Genomic DNA, 23,290 nt, shown 5'->3' with positions numbered 1-23,290 from the left:
GTCCATGAATATACTTGTTTTTTATTCTTCAACTTAAGCATTCTCTTTTGCTTACAATTGGAGCTTTGAATTTTTTATTCTTTTGGAGCTCACTTCTCTAGGGCTTACAATTTTATATTCTTTCAATGCACCTGATTCAGTTTCATAACCTTTATTTTAATTTTTTATTCAAAACAAGAGACATTGGATGCATAACCTCTTTAGGGAGGGGTAGTTGTCACCATCGTCAGTTTGAAGGGGTAATTGATTTACAGTTACCCCCTCCCGTGGGGAGGCCCCCTAAAACATAGTAACAAATCAATAATGAAGGCTAAGTTACAATGAAAGATACGCAATCCCTACGAACTTAACCTATGACACCATCAAGACAGCCAATTAATGAGAATCATTTATTACACAATTGAATACAATCACGGCAATCTTCACACGTTGTGTGTGGCAAACAATGGGAATTAGTGTACAAGTTATGTCTTCTACATTCATGACAAAGCTACAATTGAGTGAAGGATATAAGAGGAGCATCACGGAGAGGTATGAATGTATCAAGAAACAAGGGTGCAATTAATTGGGTACGTGATGTGACGACTCATTTGAGTGCATGCATGCAATGCTTGGTCTGCAAAGGACAAGAGTAGCTAGCTGCAAGGGCGTGACCTTGAACAAGATAAGGCCCCTGCAGAAGATGTCATAGAAGGATTGAAAGAGGAGGAGGAGGAGGAAGCCATAAAGTCCTCAAATTGTTGAGAATCATGAATGGGTGATCTGTAACTGGAACCGTCGCCTGATTCCACAAAGAAAGCTCCATTCAGAAATAAATCTCCCCTTGATACCCATTTCCAGCCACCCCAATAACTAGGCCCTTCATTGCAGTCCCGCTTTGTTACCTGCACACGTAAACATCCTCCAATTAGCATATAAATTGGCACCCTAAGAGTTCAATTCATTATATACTCACTAGTTCCGCCACTTATATTTCATATTCATCGTACAATTGAAATGTGGACATTAAGACTGAACACTCACCTCCTTGACGGAGTCCGATGCCTGGTAGCGGTTATTCTCACTGATGATAGTAGGGTCTGCACTGCCCCCAACGGCATACATGCTCCACTCTACGTAGTCATTGTTGAAGATATGGAAATAGCCAAGACGACATCTACACATCAAAAGAAAGGTCAGACTAGACTTTGATCGACCATGCATCATATTCACTAACAAATTCTCGAGAGCTTTATTCATTTGTGAAAGTCATGATCATCATAAACTGTAGACGTGAGACGCTGTAATCATGCACAATTTAAATTAGATACGACCCAATTAAAAGCTGCATGCGTTGCAGAAAATGGTAGGGTAGTGGTCGACGCAAGTCAAGCCGGATAAGAACCTAATTGGAATTGAATTGGATGGATGCAAAGTTGGAAACAGTACGGTCCACGGATATTTCCTAGGCCTAGTGTTAAAGTCATACCGTGGCATTCGTTGTACAAGCCCCGGTCCAAACCGGTTGAAAGCCACCGTGACGCGCATGTTGGTATCTGCTTCATAAGAGTCGTCATGTCCCAGCAGCATCACCTACGCATTCAGTGTATGCTCATGAATAGGAAATCAGACCACCTTCAAACTAAAATATACATGAAGGGTGATACCTACAATATATTCATGAGCTCATTAAAGAGTTATAGATACCTTATCGTGATGGCTGAAAGCGTTGTTGGAGATGGTGATGGCGGTGGAACCATGGATGACATCTACAAGTCCATCTTGGCAAGATGCAAATGTATTGTGATCGATCCACACAATATGAGAATTGAGAATACTAATGGCATCACCGTCTGACCCCTCACGATATCCAAGATGCATTGTTGAGCTTCGTACATCACCAGACTTGCCCGGTTGACAACCACTGATGTGGAGACCGTGGATTATCACATTGCTCACATCCTGTTTGTTAATGATACAACACAATTCAGCTCACAAGTGAATTAAAGGACTGCTGCATGCCAACGCCCATAGCTCGGAGAACGTGTGTGTGGGTACTGTGTGGGGCCGGGGGATGATGCACCTTTATAAGAAAGTGTGGAAATAACTAGGGTGGTCGTGGGACGATCATGCGCAACTATATTGGATCCATGTGAGAAGCTTGAAGTGATGAGGCTATATAGCCTAATACCTGGATGGTAAGGCAAGGCCCATTGCCAATGTGGACATTGGCACCACGGCCGTCAATAGTCTTGTCGCTCATGATGATGAGCTCGTTGTCCAGGCGGATATTCATGTCGCGATCGAAGATGATCCAAAGAGGAGTGAGCTGCATTGCACCATAACGCAGAGTTCCTGGTGCTGGGTCCACTGCATCATCTCCCTCATCCGTCACCACGTAGTACTCGCCGCCCTTGCCCCCCACCGCATTGCTTCCAAACCCGATGCCGCACCCTGCCAGCGTCATCCTGTCTTCTGCCCAATCTGAATCCCCTCTCCAGCACCTATCTATTATATTGAACGAACCCCCCCCTCCTCCTACTCCTCCTCCTCCATAATACCCCAATCTTCTCCTCACTTCATCCGCAGCTTCAAGCACGTTCATGTTGGTAGCTGCAGTACTGTCGTTGCTCCTGCACCACATATATTTATGTAAATGAAACTAAAATCCACAGACGAAACTCTCTCTCTCTCTCTCTCTCTCTCACACACACACACACACACACACACACACACACACACACTAACAGTAACAGCAAACCAAAAGGCCAAGACCTTCACACATACTGGAAAAGAGAGAGCTTTGAAGGCCCGTCTACTAGGGACCTCGCCTGATTCACTTGGAGCCTACAAGCCACAATGCACCATAGCACGAAGGTGAAGAATGTGAGAAGACGAGTCGCACTCAAGGTTTGAAAGCAGAGGCCCCCCATTTCAATGCGGGGAAGACAAGTTGCCACCACAGTTTTGATCTAAAGGGAAGCCTGGAGCGCAAAAAGCAACATCGTCCAAGGCGTGACACTAGCAGTCATTCCATGCACTTGCCTTCATTCGAAGACACGAGCCGTTCTCGCATGCTGCACACAGAGAGTGAGAGAGAGACAGAGAGATGAAGAGTGTGTGGAAGTGGTATGGATGGAGCGTCTAATGATTGTGTGCAGAAAAAGTAGTAAGATGAGACTATATATGCGTATTGCGGTCGAGTAGAGATGTTGCGAAGGTGGTCGTTTATATTGGACCATGAACAACTGAAGCTAAGTGTCGGTGTACACTGTGTGTTTGTATCTGGGATTTGTGAATAATGTATGTGTGGTGGTGTGTGTGAGAAAAGGCACCACTCGATTGGAGGGTGCTTTGACCACCCTCTACGATCGTAGCTACACCTCTTTACATTCTGTGACAAGTTACAACCAATTTTGATGACAACTCTATAGCTATTATTGGTCAACTGGTCTTACGCGCGCTATTGTCCGCATTCCCTGTCCAATGATCCTCTCACCGTCTGCTAACGTTGCTTATGGGGTTGCACTTCTCTTTTACAAGGCCTTCCCAAATACGAAGGACCTCTTTCAAAATGCGCTTTAAGCTGGGATATGGGAAGGTGCTCTCAATCCCTCTAACTCGGACTAATGGGGTTTCTATTTTCATGGACTACTTTCAGTGAGCAAGCTTCAAATAAGGTAAGGGGGCCAATATACGAGAGACCCTGTTACTAGTGTTATAGAAGGCTTGTAATGTTGCACAAGCGCTTCAATATTACGAATGACACATTAACGCAACGGTTGACACTATAAGAGGAAAACTCCAGAACCGCTAGCATTGCTGCGCATTAACAAAGAAAAATAGAAAGAGAAAATATTGTGTGTGCGGCAATAACAACGACAAAGGACGCGGTAGTGGTTTGACAACAGTATACGGTAATATAGTCGTGAATATTACCGCTATATTATTATGCTTATTACCGTGCATATTACCACGCATAGTACCGTACATATTACCTCGCATAATACCTCACATATTACCGCCATACGGATTTTCAAAAATAAAGATGCTCATTTGGTCCATCCAATTTGGATGGCCCAAATGAGCATCTTTATTGTTGACCTGTATAAAGTTATCTGGTCTATGACTGTCTTCTTCAAGCACATAGTTCACATCAACAAATATTGGTCGCTTCTTCTTAATACTCTTCTCTCACAAGGAGCTAGCTCTATTTATTGAAGGGGCTTTGTATACTCATCTTCGACATTGAAGAGTGAGTCAAATCAACCAGTGATTTGGAAGTTGATGTAGTTGATGATTGACTTAAGAACCTTTGTGAATGATCATAATTCTAGTACTAGGAGCACACTCATAACCTTTAAGATAAGCATCAAATTTGAAACTTTGTAGCATTTCCATTGCCATGTTTGTGTTGGCGTCCATTTGGCATTCTCAATGATCATGTACATTCTACTCATTATGACATCTATGATAGGTAGATACAATAGATTTAATTACCATTCATGAAGGTCAGATATGACCTATGGGACCCAAAAAAAAAAAAACAAAGTTCCTTCTTAATAAAGGAAGATGGGTCTTTTAATTCATGATGAAGTATGTGTGTGTGTGTGTATAGTCAGGGTTTTAAAAATACCTTTGAATGCACGTGCTATAGATATTTTTGAAAGGTGGAACCCCCCCCCCTGCGGGTGTTGGATACATCTCAATTAAGGAGTAAGGGTCTAGCAAGATGTGATAAAGGAAAGATAAGATAAAATGAACAAAACCTAAGAAGGGGCAGTTGAGAACGGAGCTGGTTTGGGAGTTCAAAACTCTTGGATAATGGCTTTACCTTCTTGATAAACTCACCATTTCTCTATTGAGTGTGTTTCTCACATCTTTTGGAGTTCTTCCTTCTTATGTTTGAGTTATGTGGATGTTAGATCTTCTGCAAACCAAAATTTGGTGTCCTTGAGAAGCCACAATTGCTCAAGGAGTTTGATTTGATCATCTGCAATATTGGTCTTGAAAATTAGGATCGCATGGTTGGTACGATGTTCGTGTGTAAGAGAGGTGATTATGGCTGACCCCATTGTACCATGTGGGCTGTTGTTTGGATGTGAGCAAAGGAATTGTGGAACATTGAAGGTGATATCCTCTTGGCATTGTCATTCACCTAGCGTAGACACTACACGATCTTCAACCTTACCAAAGATGATACCTTGCACTTGGGTTTTGACCTCCTTTGTGAGGGTGGTATCTACTTCCACCTTTGTGTTATTGAGCTTAAGGTCCCCCTTCTCTTTCCAGTCACTTGGAAGCCTACCAATGCGAACATTGAGGGCGATATCCTACACTTGGGTTTTGACCTCCTTTGTGAAGGTGTCTCTACTTCCACCTTTGTGTTATTGAGCTTGATTTCCATCTCTTCCTTTTTGTGGTTCTCCACTATGATAAGTCGAGCCTCGATGGCGACGAGTCTATGCTTCAACTCCTCATTCTCCTTGCAAAGCTTCTCTACTTTATTTTGAAGACCTATGTGTTAGGTTGTTTGTCTTTGGGGGTGTTTCCAGGACCCCGGAGAATGTAGACTTGCCTTGAAATGAGGCTCAAGTGGCCATGATGGGCACATGCTTCCTATGAAGAGATTCAAAGCATCACTGCTAGAGAGTCACGAGCAACTCGAATAGAGTAAAAGTTGGTGCTCAAGACGAGTCTGAGAGTTGAGGGTAGCTCGGGCAGAGTCGAGGTTGGGCTAGTCTAATAATGTTGGGGTTGTGGGTAGCTAATTTAACAAAGTCAAAATCGTGCGAATAATAGATGTGTGTGCAAGATGGTGTTGGTTGGGAGGACAAGGTTGTGTTAATGCTCTACATCCTCTCTATCTACTCCATCTACACCTCCCTCTAGACCCTAATCGCTTCCTACATCCTAACCTTATATGTGTACCCTCGACTTAATCTCTATTACATTCTCTATGTATCCTCCTTCTCTACCTAATTTACCTAAATTCTACACCCTCTCTATCTACTCTATCCACACCTCTCTCTACACCCTAATCTCTTTCTAAATCTTAATCTTATCCATCTACTCTCTACATAAATCTTTATATATACCCTCTCTCTATCCTCTAAACATAGAGAGCACTAAATAGAGGTAAATCTCCACACTCTCTCTAGTCCCTCTATCTATCTCTACACTCTATGCATCCTCTGTATCTCTATCTACACCCTCTGTACTCCCTCTATCTACTCTATCCACACCTCTCTCTAAACCCTAATCTCTTCCTAAATCCTAACATTATCTATCTACACTCTCTACGTATCCTCCCTCTCTACCTAAACTTTACACCATCTCTATCTACTCTATCCACACCTCTCTAATCTCTTCCTAAATCTTAATCTTATCTATTGACTTTATACATAATCTCTATATCTACCCTCAGACTCTCTACCTTCTAAACATAGAGAGAGCACTAAATAGAGGTAAATCTCTACACTCTCTCTAGTCCCTTTATATATCTCTACACTCTATGTATCCTCTGTTTCTCTATCTACATCCTAACCTCTCTCTACTCTCCCTCTACATCCTAACCTCTATCCACATTTCTCTCTCTTTCTCTACCTAATCTCTATCTTTATACCTTCTCTACATACTCTCTACTTAATCTCTAAATCCTCTCTGTCTACTCTATCCACACCTCTCTCTACACCCTAATCTTTTTCTAAATCATAACCTTATCTATCTAATCTCTATATCTACCCTCTCTCTACTCTCTCTATCCCCTAATCTCAACTCTCTCTATTTCTACTCTCTACGTATTCTCCCCTCTACTTAATCTCTATCTACACTCTCTATGTATCCTCCCTCTCTACCTAGTCTACCTAAACTCTACACTATCTCTAGTATCTACTCTATCCACCCCTCTCTGATCTCTTCCTAATCTTATCTATTTACTCTATATCTACCCTCAAACTCTTTACCTTCTAAACATAGAGAGAGCGCTAAATAGAGGTAAATCTCTACACTCTCTCTAGTCCCTCTATCTATCTCTACACTATGTATCCTTTGTCTCTCTATCTACATCCTAACCTCTCTTTACTCTCCCTCTACATCCTAACCTCTCTCTCTCTCTCTCTCTCTCTCTCTCTCTCTACCTTCTCTACGTATACTCTACTTAATCTCTAAATCCTCTCTATCTACTCTATCCACACCTCTCTCTACACCCTAATCTTTTTCTAAATACTAACCTTATCTATCTAATCTCTATATCTTCTCTCTACTCTCTCTATCCCCTAATCTCAACTCTCTCTATTGCTACTCTCTACGTATTCTCCCTCTCTACCTAATCTACATAATCTTTACCCCCACTCTATCGAATCTATGATCGCCTCTCTACACTCTAATCTCTTAATAACTCCTAACCTTATCTATCTACTCTCTACCTTCTCTCTACTCTCTCTGTTTCCTAATCTTGACTCTCTCTCCACATAATCTCTATCTCTATATCCTTTATCTACTCTCTCTCCCTCTCTACACACTCTATCTTTGTTTCTCTCTATAATCTAACAATGTCTCCCTACTAATTCCTCTCTATCTCCACTCTCTCTACACCCTCTATCTCTCTTTTCCTCTCTCTAATCTTTCTTCTTCTCTCTCTCTCTCTCATCCAATCTACACTATTTTAACACTTCTCCTCTCTCTAATTGTTCTTTTCTCATCTCTTTTCTTCCCTCTGATCTTTTCTCCTCCCTCTAATCTCTCTTCTCTCTCTCTCTCTCTCTCTCTCTCTCTCTCTTTTCCTCTCTTCCACTCTCTAATTTCACATACACTAAATTGACTATTTCTCTCTGTAATTTCTCTCTAACCTCTTTTTCTAATGTACAATTTATCAATAGTCTATCACTTTGTTTTTCTAATGTTTAATTTTTTTTCTTTTTGTCTCTCTATTTTTATTTCTTTAATTTAACATACACATCTTCCACACATCAATTCACTTTAAATTAACACTAAACATACAAGAAGTTTAATGTGTAGGTGTGATGTTTAATTTGACTTTTTCTCTCTCTACTTAAACATGTATTTAGTATTAATCATGAAATCTACGTTAATCTCTACTTTAACATTAATTAACATTAACCATTAAATTTATGCTAATCTCTCTTTCTCCCTCTCTTTTCCTCTCTCCTTTCTTTCTCCCTAATTACACACCAAGCAAGCAAGCAAGTTATATCTACAAACTAATCACACGCTTACACTAATATCTCAAACATTCAAAGTGAGGTCAATCGAGCAGGCAAGAAGCACCTACACCGAGCATCAAAGAGGTTCAAAATATTTGAATTTAACTTTTCTAATGCGTGCATGTGTGTTTAAGACAATGGGGAGGGAGGATCGACTTTGTAGAAGCTCACCTCTTGTGTTCCTCTAGCATTCGAGTCTTCTTGCGGTCCTCTTGTGTAGAGCCCTCTTGCGGTCCCACCCTCTCCTCTCCAATGATCCTCGAGTGATGGAGCGCTCCACCAAAGATTGATTATGCACATTTGTGTGTGTGTGTGTGTGTGTGTGTGTGTGTGTGTGTGTGTGTGTGAGTGTGTGTGAAGGAGAGAAAGTAAGAGAGAGAGAGAGAGAGAGAGAGAGAGAGAGAGAGAGGTTAGCTTTGAGAGGGAGAGAAGGAGAGAGAGGGATGTGAGCTTTGGGAGGGAGAGAAGGAGAGAATATGACTGCAGGTGCGATGGCGGTAGGAGTGGAAGAGCAAGGTATGCTGCAAAAAACGCGGCATACTGCGCTCTCTTTCTTTTTGAAAAATTTCGAGGTAACAGGTGCGGTAATATACGGGGTAATATACGCGATAATATTTAATTTACAAAATAAATCCCTCCCACGCTCCTCTCTCTCCTTTGGCTGCCCCATTTTGCTCTCTCTCTCTCTCTCTCTCTCTCTCTACAAAACGCGGTAAATACTTTGCAAGTTTTATAGTGTGATATGTCGAGCCCTGATGAGCGTGCGTTGAATTCGTAATCATCTTTCTACAAGCCTTCTTGCTCAACCTTACTATTTTGCTCTCGAATTATTCTCCGAGTTGCTCCATTCACGATAGCCAGTTCACAAGACGTTTCGACTGAGAGTACATCATCTTACGAAGCAGACAAAACAAGAGAAATTAAAAAACAACATATGCATGTGGTAAAAAGCGTAACTCCTTTGTTTTGTTGCTACAATATTGGCCCGACACTTTAGAAGTGCTAGCCGGATTCCCAACTCTCTTGACTTGTACTTATTTGCAAAAGTTTTGTAAACGAACAAATCCCAAGTTAGGCCATGTTTAGATTGCAAAGGGGCATTGCCCGTAGTCAAGGTAGTCCAATAACAAAGCAGTTCGCACATGCCGTGGACTTCGTAAAATGTAAATCTGATAATAAATCAATATTCAATAGACTTTGGCAGCTTGGCTAGATCATGTATCTCCTGAGTGATATGATCCGAGATCAATGCGCGCCTGCTTTTGATGCTACAAAGCTATCAATAACCTTTGCTAATAACTATACCTAAATCATGGTCGCACAAGGGAAGGGAGGATGCCTAGTATGCACAAGGTCTTGCAATTAGGCTAATTTTGGTATAGTTTTTCTTAGAAAAACTAGTAAAGCACTTTGCAGTATATTAGAAGGAGCAAAAAATTACAACAAGATCTGCATAGAGGCAGAGAGGGGAATACATATTTGATTTACATACATCAAGGTACAAATCTTCACCATACCCAGCTCGGGAATCAGCATACATGAGTCATAGCTTGGAGCTTCCCCGAAAACACATTTGCCACCCCAAAAAGTTTGGTATAGTTGCACAAAGGTCGGAAACATTGCGGACAAATTCTACTATGTGTGTCTCTCAGCCAGTATGCCACACCATCTTTTTAATAGCCAATAACCTGCAATAATCGTAGCTTGTCTGACCAACAATGGGGCATAGTTAGTAGTTACATGTTGGAATGAGTGCATATGAGTAATTTCTCCCAGTTATCACTTACGTATAGCTGATGCTCACATGGCCTGCACATTTTAAAATTGTAAAGTCCTAGCTAGATTCCTAGCTCGCCGGAAAGAAAATTGGCCCAAATCACCAAATGATTTTGACCCTAGGTGATTTGAATCGTTGCATTCCCCACTACCCACATCACTATCTCAAATAGGGTGTCCACGGCGACCATAGATGACCTAGTGAGCTCTATGTGATTTGATTATCTCATTTGGAATGTCCAGTTCTCTAAAGGGAGAGAAAATGATAACTATATAGTATATTGCCCTCACCTTGTAGAGAGTTAAACCAAGACCTTATCGCCGAGCTATCGTGTCACATGTCAAGGACAACATGTCGAGTTTACACTAAGGGCTAGGTCCCTTGGACACTGCCCTCTTGCTTTCCAGTTGAGGCAGCCGGTCACTACACAGCAAAAGTCCACGACAATCAGGGTCATCATGGTGGCAAAACGCAAGTCGATATGTCAAAAAATTGGCGAGGCAACGATTGCCGCTCGAATGACTGGGCGGCTGCTTTGCATGGGTAGAAGACGACAAAAACCGCGCACGTTTCCAAGTTGAATTGACATGTAGAGAGAAGCTCCGGTAAGGGGTTTACCGGGCAGGTTGTAGGAAAGCAGGTCGTGTAGGTTTATGCCCTAGCTTACTTCCCTACCCTAGTTCACCAAGTGATCTGACAGTGCGTATCGAGTTGCCTAATTAGGGCGCATCCAACACATTTCATGCGACCTGCACAACATTCCAAAATGCCTACAAGACCTGGTTCGCTAACTTTGTTGTTGCTTTATCGTTTCGTTGATGCAAGCAAGCAAGGGTTGAACGAAACCCATGTGAATCTGCTCTTTTATACGCCCCAAACCCAACCCCGCGCGCGCACACAATTTCCCCCCCCAAAATATAGGGACAGACTGACAGTGTCTTACAGAGAGAGAGAGAGAGAGAGAGAGAAAGAGAGTTGAGGAGAGTACGCACGCACACATTCTCTCTCTCTCTCTCTCTCTCTCTCTCTCCCCCCGGCTTGTTTTGTCTCGCGCGCGCGAACTAGCGTAGGAGACTCGCAAAAAGGTGCAAAAAGGTGGAAGAGCAACTCCCGCTTCAATCACGCCGCAGGTTGCTCGGATCCCCCACTCGTGCGGGTCCCACTCCAGCAATTTGCAATATCGCGTGGGGTCCCCGTCGACAAATCTCTCTCTCTCTCTCTCTCTCTCTCTCTCTCTCTGTGTGTGTGTGTGTGTCTGTTGTGTAGTTTATGAAAGCACATCATGTGAGCCTTGAGGGAGAGGGGGGCACGCACATGTGTGAGAGAGTAAAGAAGCAAGGGAATTGAAGGGAGCCAGTTTCATAATGGGCACATGCTACTCTCCAAATAGAACCTCTGTTTTTTCTTTTCGGAGAAATAGGAAGTGATTAAATCAACAATACAAGAAAAACCTACATTGTGGGGCTGAGGACAGTCCCAAAAGAAAAGGGTACTATATGGAAAGTCATGAGGCTGAATACAAACCTCTTTCACTTGTGCTGCGGCCTGCCTACTTCATGGCCTTTGGGCCTTGGCAATTGCAATTTTTTTTGGCCTGCGGGAAGGTCGGTCCTACGAGAGTGGTGGCAATGTTTTTTTTTTTGACACATTAGGAATTGCATTGAAAAGGAAGAAATGCTTACAACTTTGCCTCACAAGTAGGGAGAAAGGCATTCCAAGAAAAGGAACATAGGGGGAAAAAAAGTGAACAAATCTAGGCAAGAGCGAGACATCATCGGTCTCTCTTTAGAGTAGAACTTGAGCATAAAGGTCATTCATTATTGCCATCTATGACATCTTTGGATCTCAAATAGGGGCCAAGATGAAATTTCTTTCATTTGGCAAACGCAAAAGGAGGAGAACTTTTTTATTTGTAAAACAAAAGGGACAAAGTTATCATTGACTTTCTACTGACAGATATAAGCTTCATTTCTTTGAGTCCAATAGACCTAGAGGTATGTTACCCTCTAGAGGTTCCATAATGGGATATCCATTCTGATGCAGTCTCCTACTAATAGCATCCACAACATATGCCCTCCTCCCAACACCTCTTTCGACATCTCCCTAACTTTACTTCGCACATTTACACTTGCTACCTGCCGCACGCCATTGTAAGTTCTCAGCTTGTTTTTATAGAATGAGAGTTGAATTAATGAAAGAAAGAGTTACAATACAAGCTTGTTGGGAAAAAAAGAGTTACAATACAAGCTCATTGGGAAAAGGAGAGCCGAGCCTAGATAGAACCTGATACAATAGCGCTAGCTCAAAAGGATTGGAAAGAATGAGATCATAGCAGCAAACCTTATACATGATCAACAAGAGCACAAAAAATTCTATCAATCAAGAACGTCCTTAAAGAGGAGTGTATTGAAACGATCTGATCAATTGACAACCATTCTAGAGTTAGGATTCATACTAAGATGCTAGAACTCAGATCAGATCAGATGGACAGAATCAGACTTCAGAAGACGAGATTGAGAATTCACATAGACAATTGAACTTGAATGAAAGACTTTAGAAGATATGGGCTGAAACAAATGAAAATGTAGATTCAGACTCATAATCTAGCTCAAAAGTACAATACTCAAAAGTACAATTGGTACAACACTCAATGCTCACAAGTTTTATAAGATGCCTAGCGGCGGCGAGAGTTCTAATAGATACAAAAGTTCCAATCCCCAAAATGGAATTAATGGATCCTATTTATAGATATTTGCATTGATTGGCCGCACACAATCACACAATGTCAACAAGTAACCACAAGTAACTCTGCTAGGTAAGTCACTCTTCCACCTTCTACATCCTCCTCTCGTTTCTTGAATTTTGTGATGTACAAAATTTTTAGGTTACTTCTTCACTTGCACTTTGGTTTATCTGGGGCCTTCTTATTCTCAAGCTTCTACAATTGTTGATCTAGGGATGTGATGCTCTTGCGAGCACTTGTTGAACTGGGTTGTGCTGCTTTGGCTACTGACATAAAATCTAATATCTAACCAACCCAAATGATTTTCTCATATTAAGCTGATCACTTAATGTGGGAGAGTAAACGGGAACAAGGGTTAAGATATAGACATGTGCTTATAGATTTATCTGAACACGGGGCCAATGGTAAAGGGGCCCAAATGAGAGATGGTCTATCAAAGAGCAAGGCTAACCAATGGAGCATAAGACCTTAGGGTTAGCTTCATTGAAGACCTCCAATAATATGTGTAAAAGTACTTTGACCTTAGGTAAGCTAGGGCTGAGCTTGAGGTGGGAACCCAACCCAGCTCGAGGTGCTTGTCCTGCTTGAGGTGCTTGTCATGCTTGATGAATAAGGTGCTTGAGGTGCTTGATGATTGAGATGCTTGAGGTGCTTGACATACTTGAGATGCTAGAGCTGTACTTGAGGTGAGAACTCAGCCCAAGCTTGAAGTGCTTAAAGGGCCAAGCTTGTGGTGGGAACTAGGGCCTAAGCTTGAGGGGCTTGAGGTGTTAAAAGTCAAGTTCTAATCCCTACAAGGAAAGGGCGAGCCCTACATGAGGGGGGATGAGAGTGAACACCCACATAGTCACACAAGGCCTACTTGGTACAAAGAAAGCAAAGGGGACACTTGTCAAGTTCCTCCTCATGTTGCCCTCATGGTGTGCCTGAAGCCTATTGGTTGGCCACCCAAGGGGTCCAATGATAATTTAGGAGATTTAATTGATTGTCTTTGCATTTATCAAGTCCTCTCTCTCAAAGGGGAAAGGGGGACACTTGTCCCAAGGCTACCCTTGTTGATTGTAATGCCTCCTGCTTGTGATTGGCTAGGCTTGGAGGGATCCAATGAGCTTCAAGCATGAGCTACAAGGGGGGGTCGACCAAAACAAGCTAGGGGGTTGCTTAGGGGGTATACTCTCCCACACACACTCACACACACTCTCATTATGCAATGTGCAAAGTGCAAGAGCTCCCTCTCCTTTTCCAAGCAAGTAGAGGTTGAGAGCCTACACCAACACTCTTGGCTATGGAGTGCAAATCCAACCAAGATCCATGCTTCAATGCTTAAGCTTGCCATCTTCTCCATCTTCATTACTATGCTATTATGTATGCTAACAAGAAGAGTTATGATAAGTGAGGAGCTAATTATTTCTCCTATGAAATGTTTCTTCTTCCTCTTCCCTACCCTCATTCCCTACTAGCTCTCTCCACCTTCGAAGGTGTTTGAGGTCTTGGGAGTGAGGCTGTTGGAATTAGGGATGCAGAGAAACACACATAGCTTGGAGAAGACGAAGGAAGCTCAAGGCACACAATAGAGAGTGTATTACTTAGTGTGCAATGGAAAAATAGATAGCCCTAGAGTGATGAGCGTATATACAATGCACGGGGGGAAAAATGCCCCGGCAGTCCTAGTGTGTTCACACACATCACTACCACATGTATATGGTAACAAATCCCCCCTGGAGTGATGCGGTGAACGAGAGCTGGCACATGAGTAAAGTGAAGTGCCATGTCCTGAGGACAGGATCAGTCCACAAAGGAGAGTAAGCCCAAAGCTTTGCGGAAAGCTTCAAGCTTCTCACGAGACAATGCCTTTGTGAAAAGATCTGCAAGGTTGTCCTGTGTTCGCACATAAGCCAAGCTGATCTCTCCTGCTGAGAGCCTCTCCCTGACATAGTGGTAATGCACCTCAATGTGCTTTGTGCGAGCATGAAAAACTGGGTTTCTCGCAATTGCCAATGCGCTCTGACTGTCAGTGTAGATAGTGTTGGCAGTGTCCTGTCCAACACCCAAATCAGCCATAAGGCGTCTGAGCCATACACACTCAACCGTAGCTGTGAAGACTGCCCTGTACTCAGCCTCACAACTCGAAGTGGCCACAGTAGGTTGCTTCTTGCTCAACCATGATATACATGAACTGCCAAGCATGAAACAAAAACCACTTGTGGACACTCTCGTGTCAAAACAACCAGCCCAATCTGAGTCCGAAAAAGCATGTAAGTCTGGCGGCAATGATCCCCCCTTGGAATAAAACAAGCCAAGATGTAAAGTGCCACTAAGGTAGCGGAAAATCCTCTTGACAGCCTGCCAATGCTTAGACCCTGGGCTATGCATAAATCTGCTGACCTGTGAGACTGCAAAGTGAATATCTGGCCTCGTGTTGCATACATAAATGAGGCATCCAACAGCAGTTTGGTAAAGAGTGACATCAGTAGGATCACCATCATCATGTAGACTCAACTTCAAACCCGTTTCCATGGGAGTGGCAATAGGTTTGCAATCCTCAAGTCCAAACTTACATAGCAATGTCTCTATGTAACTTTTCTGACACAAGGCAATACCACCATCACACTGCTTAAACTGTATACCCAAATAATGATGCAACAGCCCCAAATCTTTCATCTTGAAAGTAGCATTCAAATCAGCCTTAAATTCAGCAATATGTCTCTCATTTGGTCCAGTGATCAGCAAATCATCAACATAAAGAACCACGATGAGAAATACATCACCCTCACGCTTTACATACAATGTGCTTTCTGTTGGACTGTTACGAAAGCCTTGTTTGACCAAATGAGTGTCAACTTTCTCATACCAAGCACGAGGAGATTGCTTCAACCCATACAAAGCCTTGTTACATTTGCACACTTTGTCCTCTTGTCCTTTTATGACAAAACCGTGAGGCTGCGTTACATAAACTTCCTCAAATATGTCACCATTCAAGAAAGCAGTAACAATGTCTGATTGATGTACATCCCAACCAAAATGAGCTGCCAATGCACATAGAAAACGTACAGTAGTCATACGACAAGTGGGAGCAAAAGTCTCTTCATAATCTATGCCTTTTTGCTGTGCATAACCTTTTGCAACAAGTCGAGCCTTATGGCGATCAATCTCACCATCCGGCTTGCGTTTCAACTTGTAAACCCACTTCGTACCAATGGCCTTTTTGCCAGGAGGCAAATCACATAAAGTCCATGTGTCATTTTCTATAAGTGCATCATATTCAGATTGCATGGCAGCCATCCAATTTTCTGAATTCTGTGCTTCATCAAAAGACAGAGGCTCCTCAACATCATGTAAACTAGACACAGCCAAAGCATAACAATCTGATGCATAAGATGCATGGCGAGAGCTTGAACGAGTACGACTAGACAAAGGTGCATCAATTTACTGTCACGCAAAGTGTGCACCAGCCATTTTGGCATACCTCTAGCCTGCTCATTTTCAGCCCTTTCCTTATCAAGTACATCATGTACATCTGCATCAGTAATAGGCTAATCTAAAACATTTTCAGAAACCCCCATAGGCTGTACATTTGCCTCATTGGAACTTACATTCGTATTTCCACCACTGAAAAGAGGCAACAAAGTGTCATAAATGTCTTGTGAGCTTACATTACTGTCTCTAGTACATGACAGCAAGGGCTCAACAGAATCTTCCACAAACACTACATCCCGAGAAACCAGAATACATTTTGTTTGCGGATGATACAACCTGTAACCTTTGCTTTCAGCACTATAACCAACAAAAATACATTTGACAGCCTTATCATCCAATTTTCTGCGCTGCACTTGTGGCACCAAAGCATATGCCAAACAACCAAAAACACGCATGTGCTCAATAGAAGGCTTTCTATCATGCCATGCTTCATATGGAGTAATAGAATGCAAAGCTTTCGTAGGACACCTGTTAAGTACATAAGTGGCACACATAATGGCCTCAAGCCAAAAAGAATGCGGTAAAGCTTGACTTTTGACCATACATCGTGCCATTTCCGTAAGTAACCTGTTTTTCCTCTCAGCAACACCATTTTGCTAAGGTGTATAAGGCACTGTACATTGGTGTTTTATCCCACGACTAGCCAGAAATGCATTAAATTCATGAGACATGTACTCCCCCCCTCGATCGGAACAGAGGGTGCCCATAGTACATTTCGAGACATTTTCAGCTATAGCCAGAAATTGTTTGAAGCACATAAAAACTTCGAACTTCGCTTTAAGTGGAAATACCCATGCATGCCTGGAGTAATCATCAATGAAAGTCACGAAGTACAGGTAATTGCCCAAGGACGGAGTTTGCATGGGCCCACAAACATCACTATGCACAAGCTGCAACCTGCATGTGGCCCGAACTGAACCATCCTTTGGAAATTTAGAACGCTGCATCTTACCCAAAATACAGCCTTCACAAACATGTTTGACAGGTACTTCAAGAGGTGGCAAAGACGCAACCATATCAGATTTTTGCAAACGCAGCAAACTGGCAAAATTCAGATGACCAAAACGTGCATGCCAAAGTTTTGCATCTGAAATAGCCCTTGAATCTGCAACAGCATTTGCAAAGTTTTGTCCACACTTGTCATACAAAGTGAGCTTATACAGCCCACGGCACAAAAGCCCAGATGCAACAATTTCATCACCAAAACTGAGATCATGAACTGTACATCTGTCATCCACAAATTTGACTACAAGTCCAAGTCTAGCAAGTGCGGATACAGACAAGAGATTCTTCTTGATCCTAGGTACATAAAGTGCATCAACAAGTGTGAAAGAACTGCCATTAGCAGCAGTAAGCACAATCTTTCCAACTCCCTGAACTGGATAAGAGGCGTTGTTGGCACAAGTGACTGAATTCCCATGAGGGACAGACTCGAGAGAGGTAAACAATTCACGATGTGAGGTAATGTGCTTTGTAGCACCACTGTCGAAATACCGCACATGTGAATCTGCAGCAACTGACAAGCATGCATCATGGACAGCAGGATTGTAAGTGCACTCTGCGCTAAAAGACCATTCTGCATCGACATCAGAAACACGGTCTCCTTTCACAGAAGACTCAACAATGGCTGCATTTGTAGTGGAACCAGCATTTGCAGTGGAACCACCCTCTTTCTTCTTAGCCTCTTTGGCCTTCAACTTAGGACACGACTTGATCAAGTGATCATTGGCTTTACAATAATGGCAACGCATCTTCTTTTTGCCCTTATCACCAGAATTACCAGACGAAGTACTGCCAGGAGAAGCATTAGGAACATAATTTTTGCCACTCGCAGCAGAACCATAAGAAGTGGCTGCATTGCTGTTACCACCCTTTCTTTGAGAAGCAATAAAAGCCTGTTCAACTGCACGCTGCCTAGTCCTGTTTTTTCTGAAAAGTGACTCTTGAAACATTAATGTGCATAATGCATCAAACTTGACAACTTCAGGATTTCCTTGGGTCATCAGTCTCCAAGTACTAGCAAAAGTCTGGTAGGAATCTGGTAAGGCATCAAGAACAGTCTGCACAAGGGAACTGTCTGAAATGACTTCACCTGCAGAAATAAGCTGCTCATTGATATCCTTGACACTAGCAAGGAAAGTGTCCATATCATCTTCCTCATGCATAATCTTCGACTCCAGCTCTTTACGCAGCAAAGAAATTTTAGCCTCATTACGGCTTGCATAAAGACCTGCTAAAATATCCCAAGCCTGTTTTGCAGATTTTGCTGAACGGATGTGAGGAACAATGGTGCGCTTCACAGACAACGCAATCAATGCATGAGCCTCCACATCCTTAACATCCCAACGAGCTTGTTCTGCCGTAGGCAAAACAACTCTAACAGCTGCAATCCTTGCAGCAAGACCTGCAACATCCTCAACATCACCTACATCCTCAGAACCAGGACGTACATCAATGCCCTGCACAATGTTCCAGACACCCTTTGACACAAGAACATGTTGCATCATATAAGCGCACATACGGTAGTTGTCCCCATCCAACCTGTCCTCAGTAGCAAACATCTTGAACACATCTGTGCTGTTGTTGTCAGTCATGGTAAATGCTGACCTGATGTGAAAACTGTCCGAAAATAGGAGAAATGGAGCGGGAACACATAGTTAAAGCTTTCTTCAAAGTTTATGTTATGCTTGTGATGCATGAAGCTTTTCATCTTCATTGCATCACCTAGGTCACAAGGAACACAAAGATTGTATCGTAACAAGTTTCTCTTAATGGGAGAAATCATAATACAAATGCCTATTGGAGGGGGGACCGGCTCCACATAAATCCGGTCCTCAACTGTTGTCATGTTCTCTAAATTCTCTCTCTTGCAAAAGTATTGTTTATGTCAAGTTAACTAATTGCTATACCTAGGTCGTTATCTTCAATTATGTTCACCCGCTATGCTCACAAAGTATTTTCTCAAAAGTATTCTCATTAATTTCCACTACCAATACAAGAGGTCACTTAAATTCCGGCGCCACATTACCGGCGTCACTGGCGGGCGGCGTCGGTATATGTGTGTGTATGCATGGAGGGAGACAAAGTTTTTTAAAAATCTGATTTTCAAATTTTCGACGCGTGTTCCGGCACCTGTTCCGACGTCAGCACGCATGCACTTTTCGATGCTTGCTCCGACGTCTAAGCTGATTTTTGTACCAACGGTACCTGCAAAAAAACAAAACCCCGGGCTTTCTCTGCGCATTTCTCTTCTTCTTGTGCGTTTTCTCAAGCTCTCTTCTTCTTCATCTCTCATAGATTTGGTGCGAAACAAACTGTCGGAAGTGCTAATCTTGCTTGTGTGTTAGCCCATGACACTAAGGTGAGATCGTTTTCATGTTTACTTGTAGATTTAGGGTTTAGGGTTTAACTTTGCATTTGTGTGTACGTTTTTGCAGGTTCCAGGACTTTTACAACAACTTTCATTGCTCAAATAGGACAAATGTGAGTGCTAGAACCTTTAAATGCATATTAAATTTATCTAAATTGATTTTTATATTAATAAAAAAATTTATGCTTTAAACTTTGAATGCTTTAAACGAAATTATTTTTTGTGATCTGAAATTTCATTTTAAATTATGAAATTTTTTTATTTTGGTTTATGAAAAAATCTTGTTTTGGAGGAATTTCGTTTTGAATTATGTCGTTTTTGAAATTATGCAATTAATGGGGTTTATATTTTAGGTTAAGTTTAGGTTATAAGTTAAGTTAGGTTAGGTTATCTTATACGTTAGGTTATGTGAAGTTAAGCTACTTTAGGTTAGGTTAGGCTAGGTTACATTAGGTTAGGTTATCTTATACGTTAGGTTAGATTAAGTTAAGCTACGTTAAGTTAGGTTATATTAGGTTAGGTTACGTTAAGTTATCTTATGCGTTAGGTTAGGTTAAGCTACGTTAGGTTAGGTTAGTTTAGGTTAGGTTGGGTTAAGCTACATTAGGTTAGGTTAAGTTAAGCTACGTTAGGTTAGATTAAGTTAAGCTACGTTATGTTAGGTTAAGTTAAGCTACGTTCGACAATACGGCAAGCCATAGAGCTTACCCACATCACATATTAAAAACAACACGTTAGGTTAGATTATACGTTAGGTTAGATTAAGTTAAGCTACGTTAAGTTAGGTTATATTAGGTTAGGTTAAGTTAAGTTATCTTATACGTTAGGTTAGGTTAAGCTACGTTAGGTTAGGTTAGTTTAGGTTAGGTTGGGTTAAGCTACATTAGGTTAGGTTAGGTTAAGTTAAGCTACGTTCGACAATACGGCAAGCCATAGAGCTTACCCACATCACATATTAAAAACAACACAATGACGATCTGTTCATCAATACGGCAAGTCATAAAGCTTACCCACAATGCATATGCATTGTGGGCAAGCTCTATTGCTTTCCGTATTGCCAACGGCTCGCCATTGTGTTCTTTATATGTCCACGAGCGGTTTTCAAGTCCTAAAATAGCTAAGCGGCCCTGAAAATAACACCATGGCGAGCCATTTGGCAATACGGCAAGCCGTAGAGCTTACCCACAATGCATATGGGATGTGGGCAAGCTCTATGGCTTGACGTATTGCCAAACGGCTCGCCATTGTGTTTTCTATATGTCTACAAGCGGTTTTCAAATGCTAAAATAGCTAAGCGGCCCTAAAAACAACACAATGGCAAGCCTTTTGGCAATACGGCAAGCCATAGATCTTGCTTACAATGCATATGCATTGTGAGCAAGCTCTATGGATTTTTGTATTGCCAAATGGCTCGCCACGGTGTTGTCTATATGTTTACGAGTGATTTTCAAGCGCTAAAATTGCCTCGTGTCCCTAAAAACAACACAATGGCGATCCGTTTGGCAATATGGCAAGCCATAAAGCTTGCCCCCAAGGCATATGCATTGAGGGAAATCTCTATGGCTTTCCGTATTGCCAACAACTTGCCATTGTGTTGTTTTTATGTCTGCAAACGGTTTTCAAGCCCTAAAATAGCTAAGCAGCCCTAAAAACAACACAATGGCAAGCAGTTTTGCGATACAACAAGCCATAGAATTTTCCCACAATGCATATGCATTGTGTGCAAGCTCTATGGTTTGCCCTATTGCCAAAAGGCTAGCCATTGTGTTATCTATATGTCCGCGAGAAATTTTCAAGCTTTACACGGGGGCATCATTACTAGCATCTTTATGTGAAAAATCAAAGTTGTCAATTTTCATTCTACTCTCTTTAATATTGTCAGCCATGCTAACTAAATTTATATATATGCTACTTTGTGCTTTGCCCATAGATTTTTGCAACCTATTAACAAGATAGTTCACAAATATGGGGGCATCATTAGTAGCACCTTTATGTGAAAAATTAAAGTTGTCAATTTTCATTCTACTCTCTTTATTATTGTCAGCCATGCTAACTAAAGTTATATATATGCTACTTTGTGCTTTGGCAACTTCAAAAATTTAGTTGCTACTCTTCTTAACTTTTGAAAATTAGCTCTCAAGCAACCATACCCATGGTTTAGAGACTGTTGATTGCAAAGAGTAGTGGAGAGGGTCTAATAGTGCTCGGTTGATTATGGTTCCTCTTAAGCGTGCTAGTAGCTCAATAATGGTTAAGACAAAAGCAAGGAAGACCCTTTCTCTCTCTCTCCTCCCAAAGGGGTGTCCAAAGGGAGTTTCCAAGACACTCCTTTTTGGTACCACCTATATATGATTTCACCTCCAGTACTCCCTAACAACAAGTGTTAGCTAGAGCATCACAATCTCAGTTCAACAAGTATAGAAGCTTGAGAAGAACAAGACCCCAAATAAACCAAAGTGCAAGCGGAAGAAGTAACTTGAAAATTTTGTACATGACAAAATTTAAGAAACGAGAGGAGGATGTAGAAGGTGAAAGAGTGACTTGGGTGAAAGCATGTTAACCTGTCATGCTTTTTCATGTCCCGGACAATGCTAACTAGCACAATTTTGACATATGCTAACTAATATAATAACTTGAGCTATATCTCCAAGATCTATGACATATGATATATCAATAGAAAGCACTTGAAACAAGTAATCCAAATGTAGAACCTCTGACAAATTTTGATATTATTTGTAAAAAATTTACCAGACGCCCAACTTTTCGAAGATGTGCTAACTTGAAACTGCTAACCAGCACAAAAAGCGCGACAGGTTAACATGCTTTCACCCACTTACCTAGCAGAATTACTTGTAGTTACTTGACATTGTGTGACTATGCGACCAATCAATGCGGATAGGATCCATTAATCCCATTTTGGGGATTGGAGCTTTTGTATCTATTGGAACTCTCACCACTAGGCATCTTGTGAGTATTGAGTGTTGTATTAATTGTACTTTTGAGTGTTTTACTTCTGAACTAGATTATGAATCTAAATCTACATTTCTATTTGTTTCAGTCCATGTCATCTAAAGTCTTTCATTCAAGTTTTGTCTACGTGAATTCTCAATCTGGTCTTTTGAAGTCTGATTCTATTCATCTGATCTGAATTGAGTTCTAGCATCTGAGTATGAATTCTAACTCTAGTATGGTTGTCAAGTGATCTTATCAGTTCAATACACTCCTCTTTAAGGACTTTCTTGATTGATAGAATTTTGTGTGCTGATCATGTATAAGGTTTGATGCTATGATCTCATTCTTTCCAATCCTTTGTGTTGGAGATATTGTATCAGGTTCTATCTAGGCTTGGCTCTCCTTTCCCAATGAGCTTATATTGTAACTCTTTCTTTCACTAATTCAACTCTCATTCTATAAAAACAAGGTGAAACTCACAGTGGCATGTGGTAGGTAGCTAGTGTATACGTGTAAAATAAAGTTAGGGAGGTAACTAAACATAACAGAGAAGTACACCAATGTAGTGATGAGGAGCACTTTATTCAAATGATCCCCAGGCACTTGCACCACGTAAACCCTCCACGAGGATGCTTTCTACCCAAACCTGTTTCTAGGCTAATAGACACCCAAGGGAGGTAAATATTCAGGGATTTTAGAAAATAAAGGGATCAAAGTTACCAAAACTAAATCCAAATGAATAAACCTCAACTAATTTTTTTAGTGAA

At 41.6% G+C, this 23,290-nt stretch overlaps 1 protein-coding gene across 1 annotated transcript; it reads right to left on the bottom strand.

The window, feature by feature from the left end:
* Positions 1-381: 381 nt before the first annotated feature.
* Positions 382-3,197, bottom strand: LOC147441828 (putative pectate lyase 17). Its single transcript, XM_086529526.1, has 6 exons — positions 2,767-3,197; positions 2,171-2,612; positions 1,687-1,941; positions 1,469-1,572; positions 1,024-1,156; positions 382-884 (listed from the first exon to the last, which is right to left on the bottom strand). Exons 1-6 carry the CDS (start codon positions 2,910-2,912, stop codon positions 636-638), a joined length of 1,329 nt encoding a protein of 442 aa, XP_086385652.1. The 5' UTR covers positions 2,913-3,197; the 3' UTR covers positions 382-635.
* Between the last annotated feature and the right edge of the window lie 20,093 nt (positions 3,198-23,290).

The sequence above is a fragment of the Adiantum capillus-veneris genome, chromosome 14 (assembly GCF_014529385.1).
Source record: "Adiantum capillus-veneris isolate H3 chromosome 14, ASM1452938v2, whole genome shotgun sequence".
NCBI classification, from domain to species: domain Eukaryota; kingdom Viridiplantae; phylum Streptophyta; class Polypodiopsida; order Polypodiales; family Pteridaceae; genus Adiantum; species Adiantum capillus-veneris.
The sequence above is the reverse complement of the archived record's forward strand: the minus strand, read 5'-3'. Positions and strand labels throughout refer to the sequence as shown.

What these genes read in the sequence shown, in the direction of transcription:
- LOC147441828 (XM_086529526.1), bottom strand. Translation starts at nt 2,912, where the DNA reads ATGGGGGGCCTCTGCTTTCAAACCTTGAGTGCGACTCGTCTTCTCACA. An exon ending in CTTGTACAACGAATGCCACG is followed by an intron (nt 1,157 to 1,468) that starts GTATGACTTTAA and finishes TTTGATGTGTAG; the next exon opens with ATGTCGTCTTGGCTATTTCC. An exon ending in CATCGGACTCCGTCAAGGAG is followed by an intron (nt 885 to 1,023) that starts GTGAGTGTTCAG and finishes TTACGTGTGCAG; the next exon opens with GTAACAAAGCGGGACTGCAA.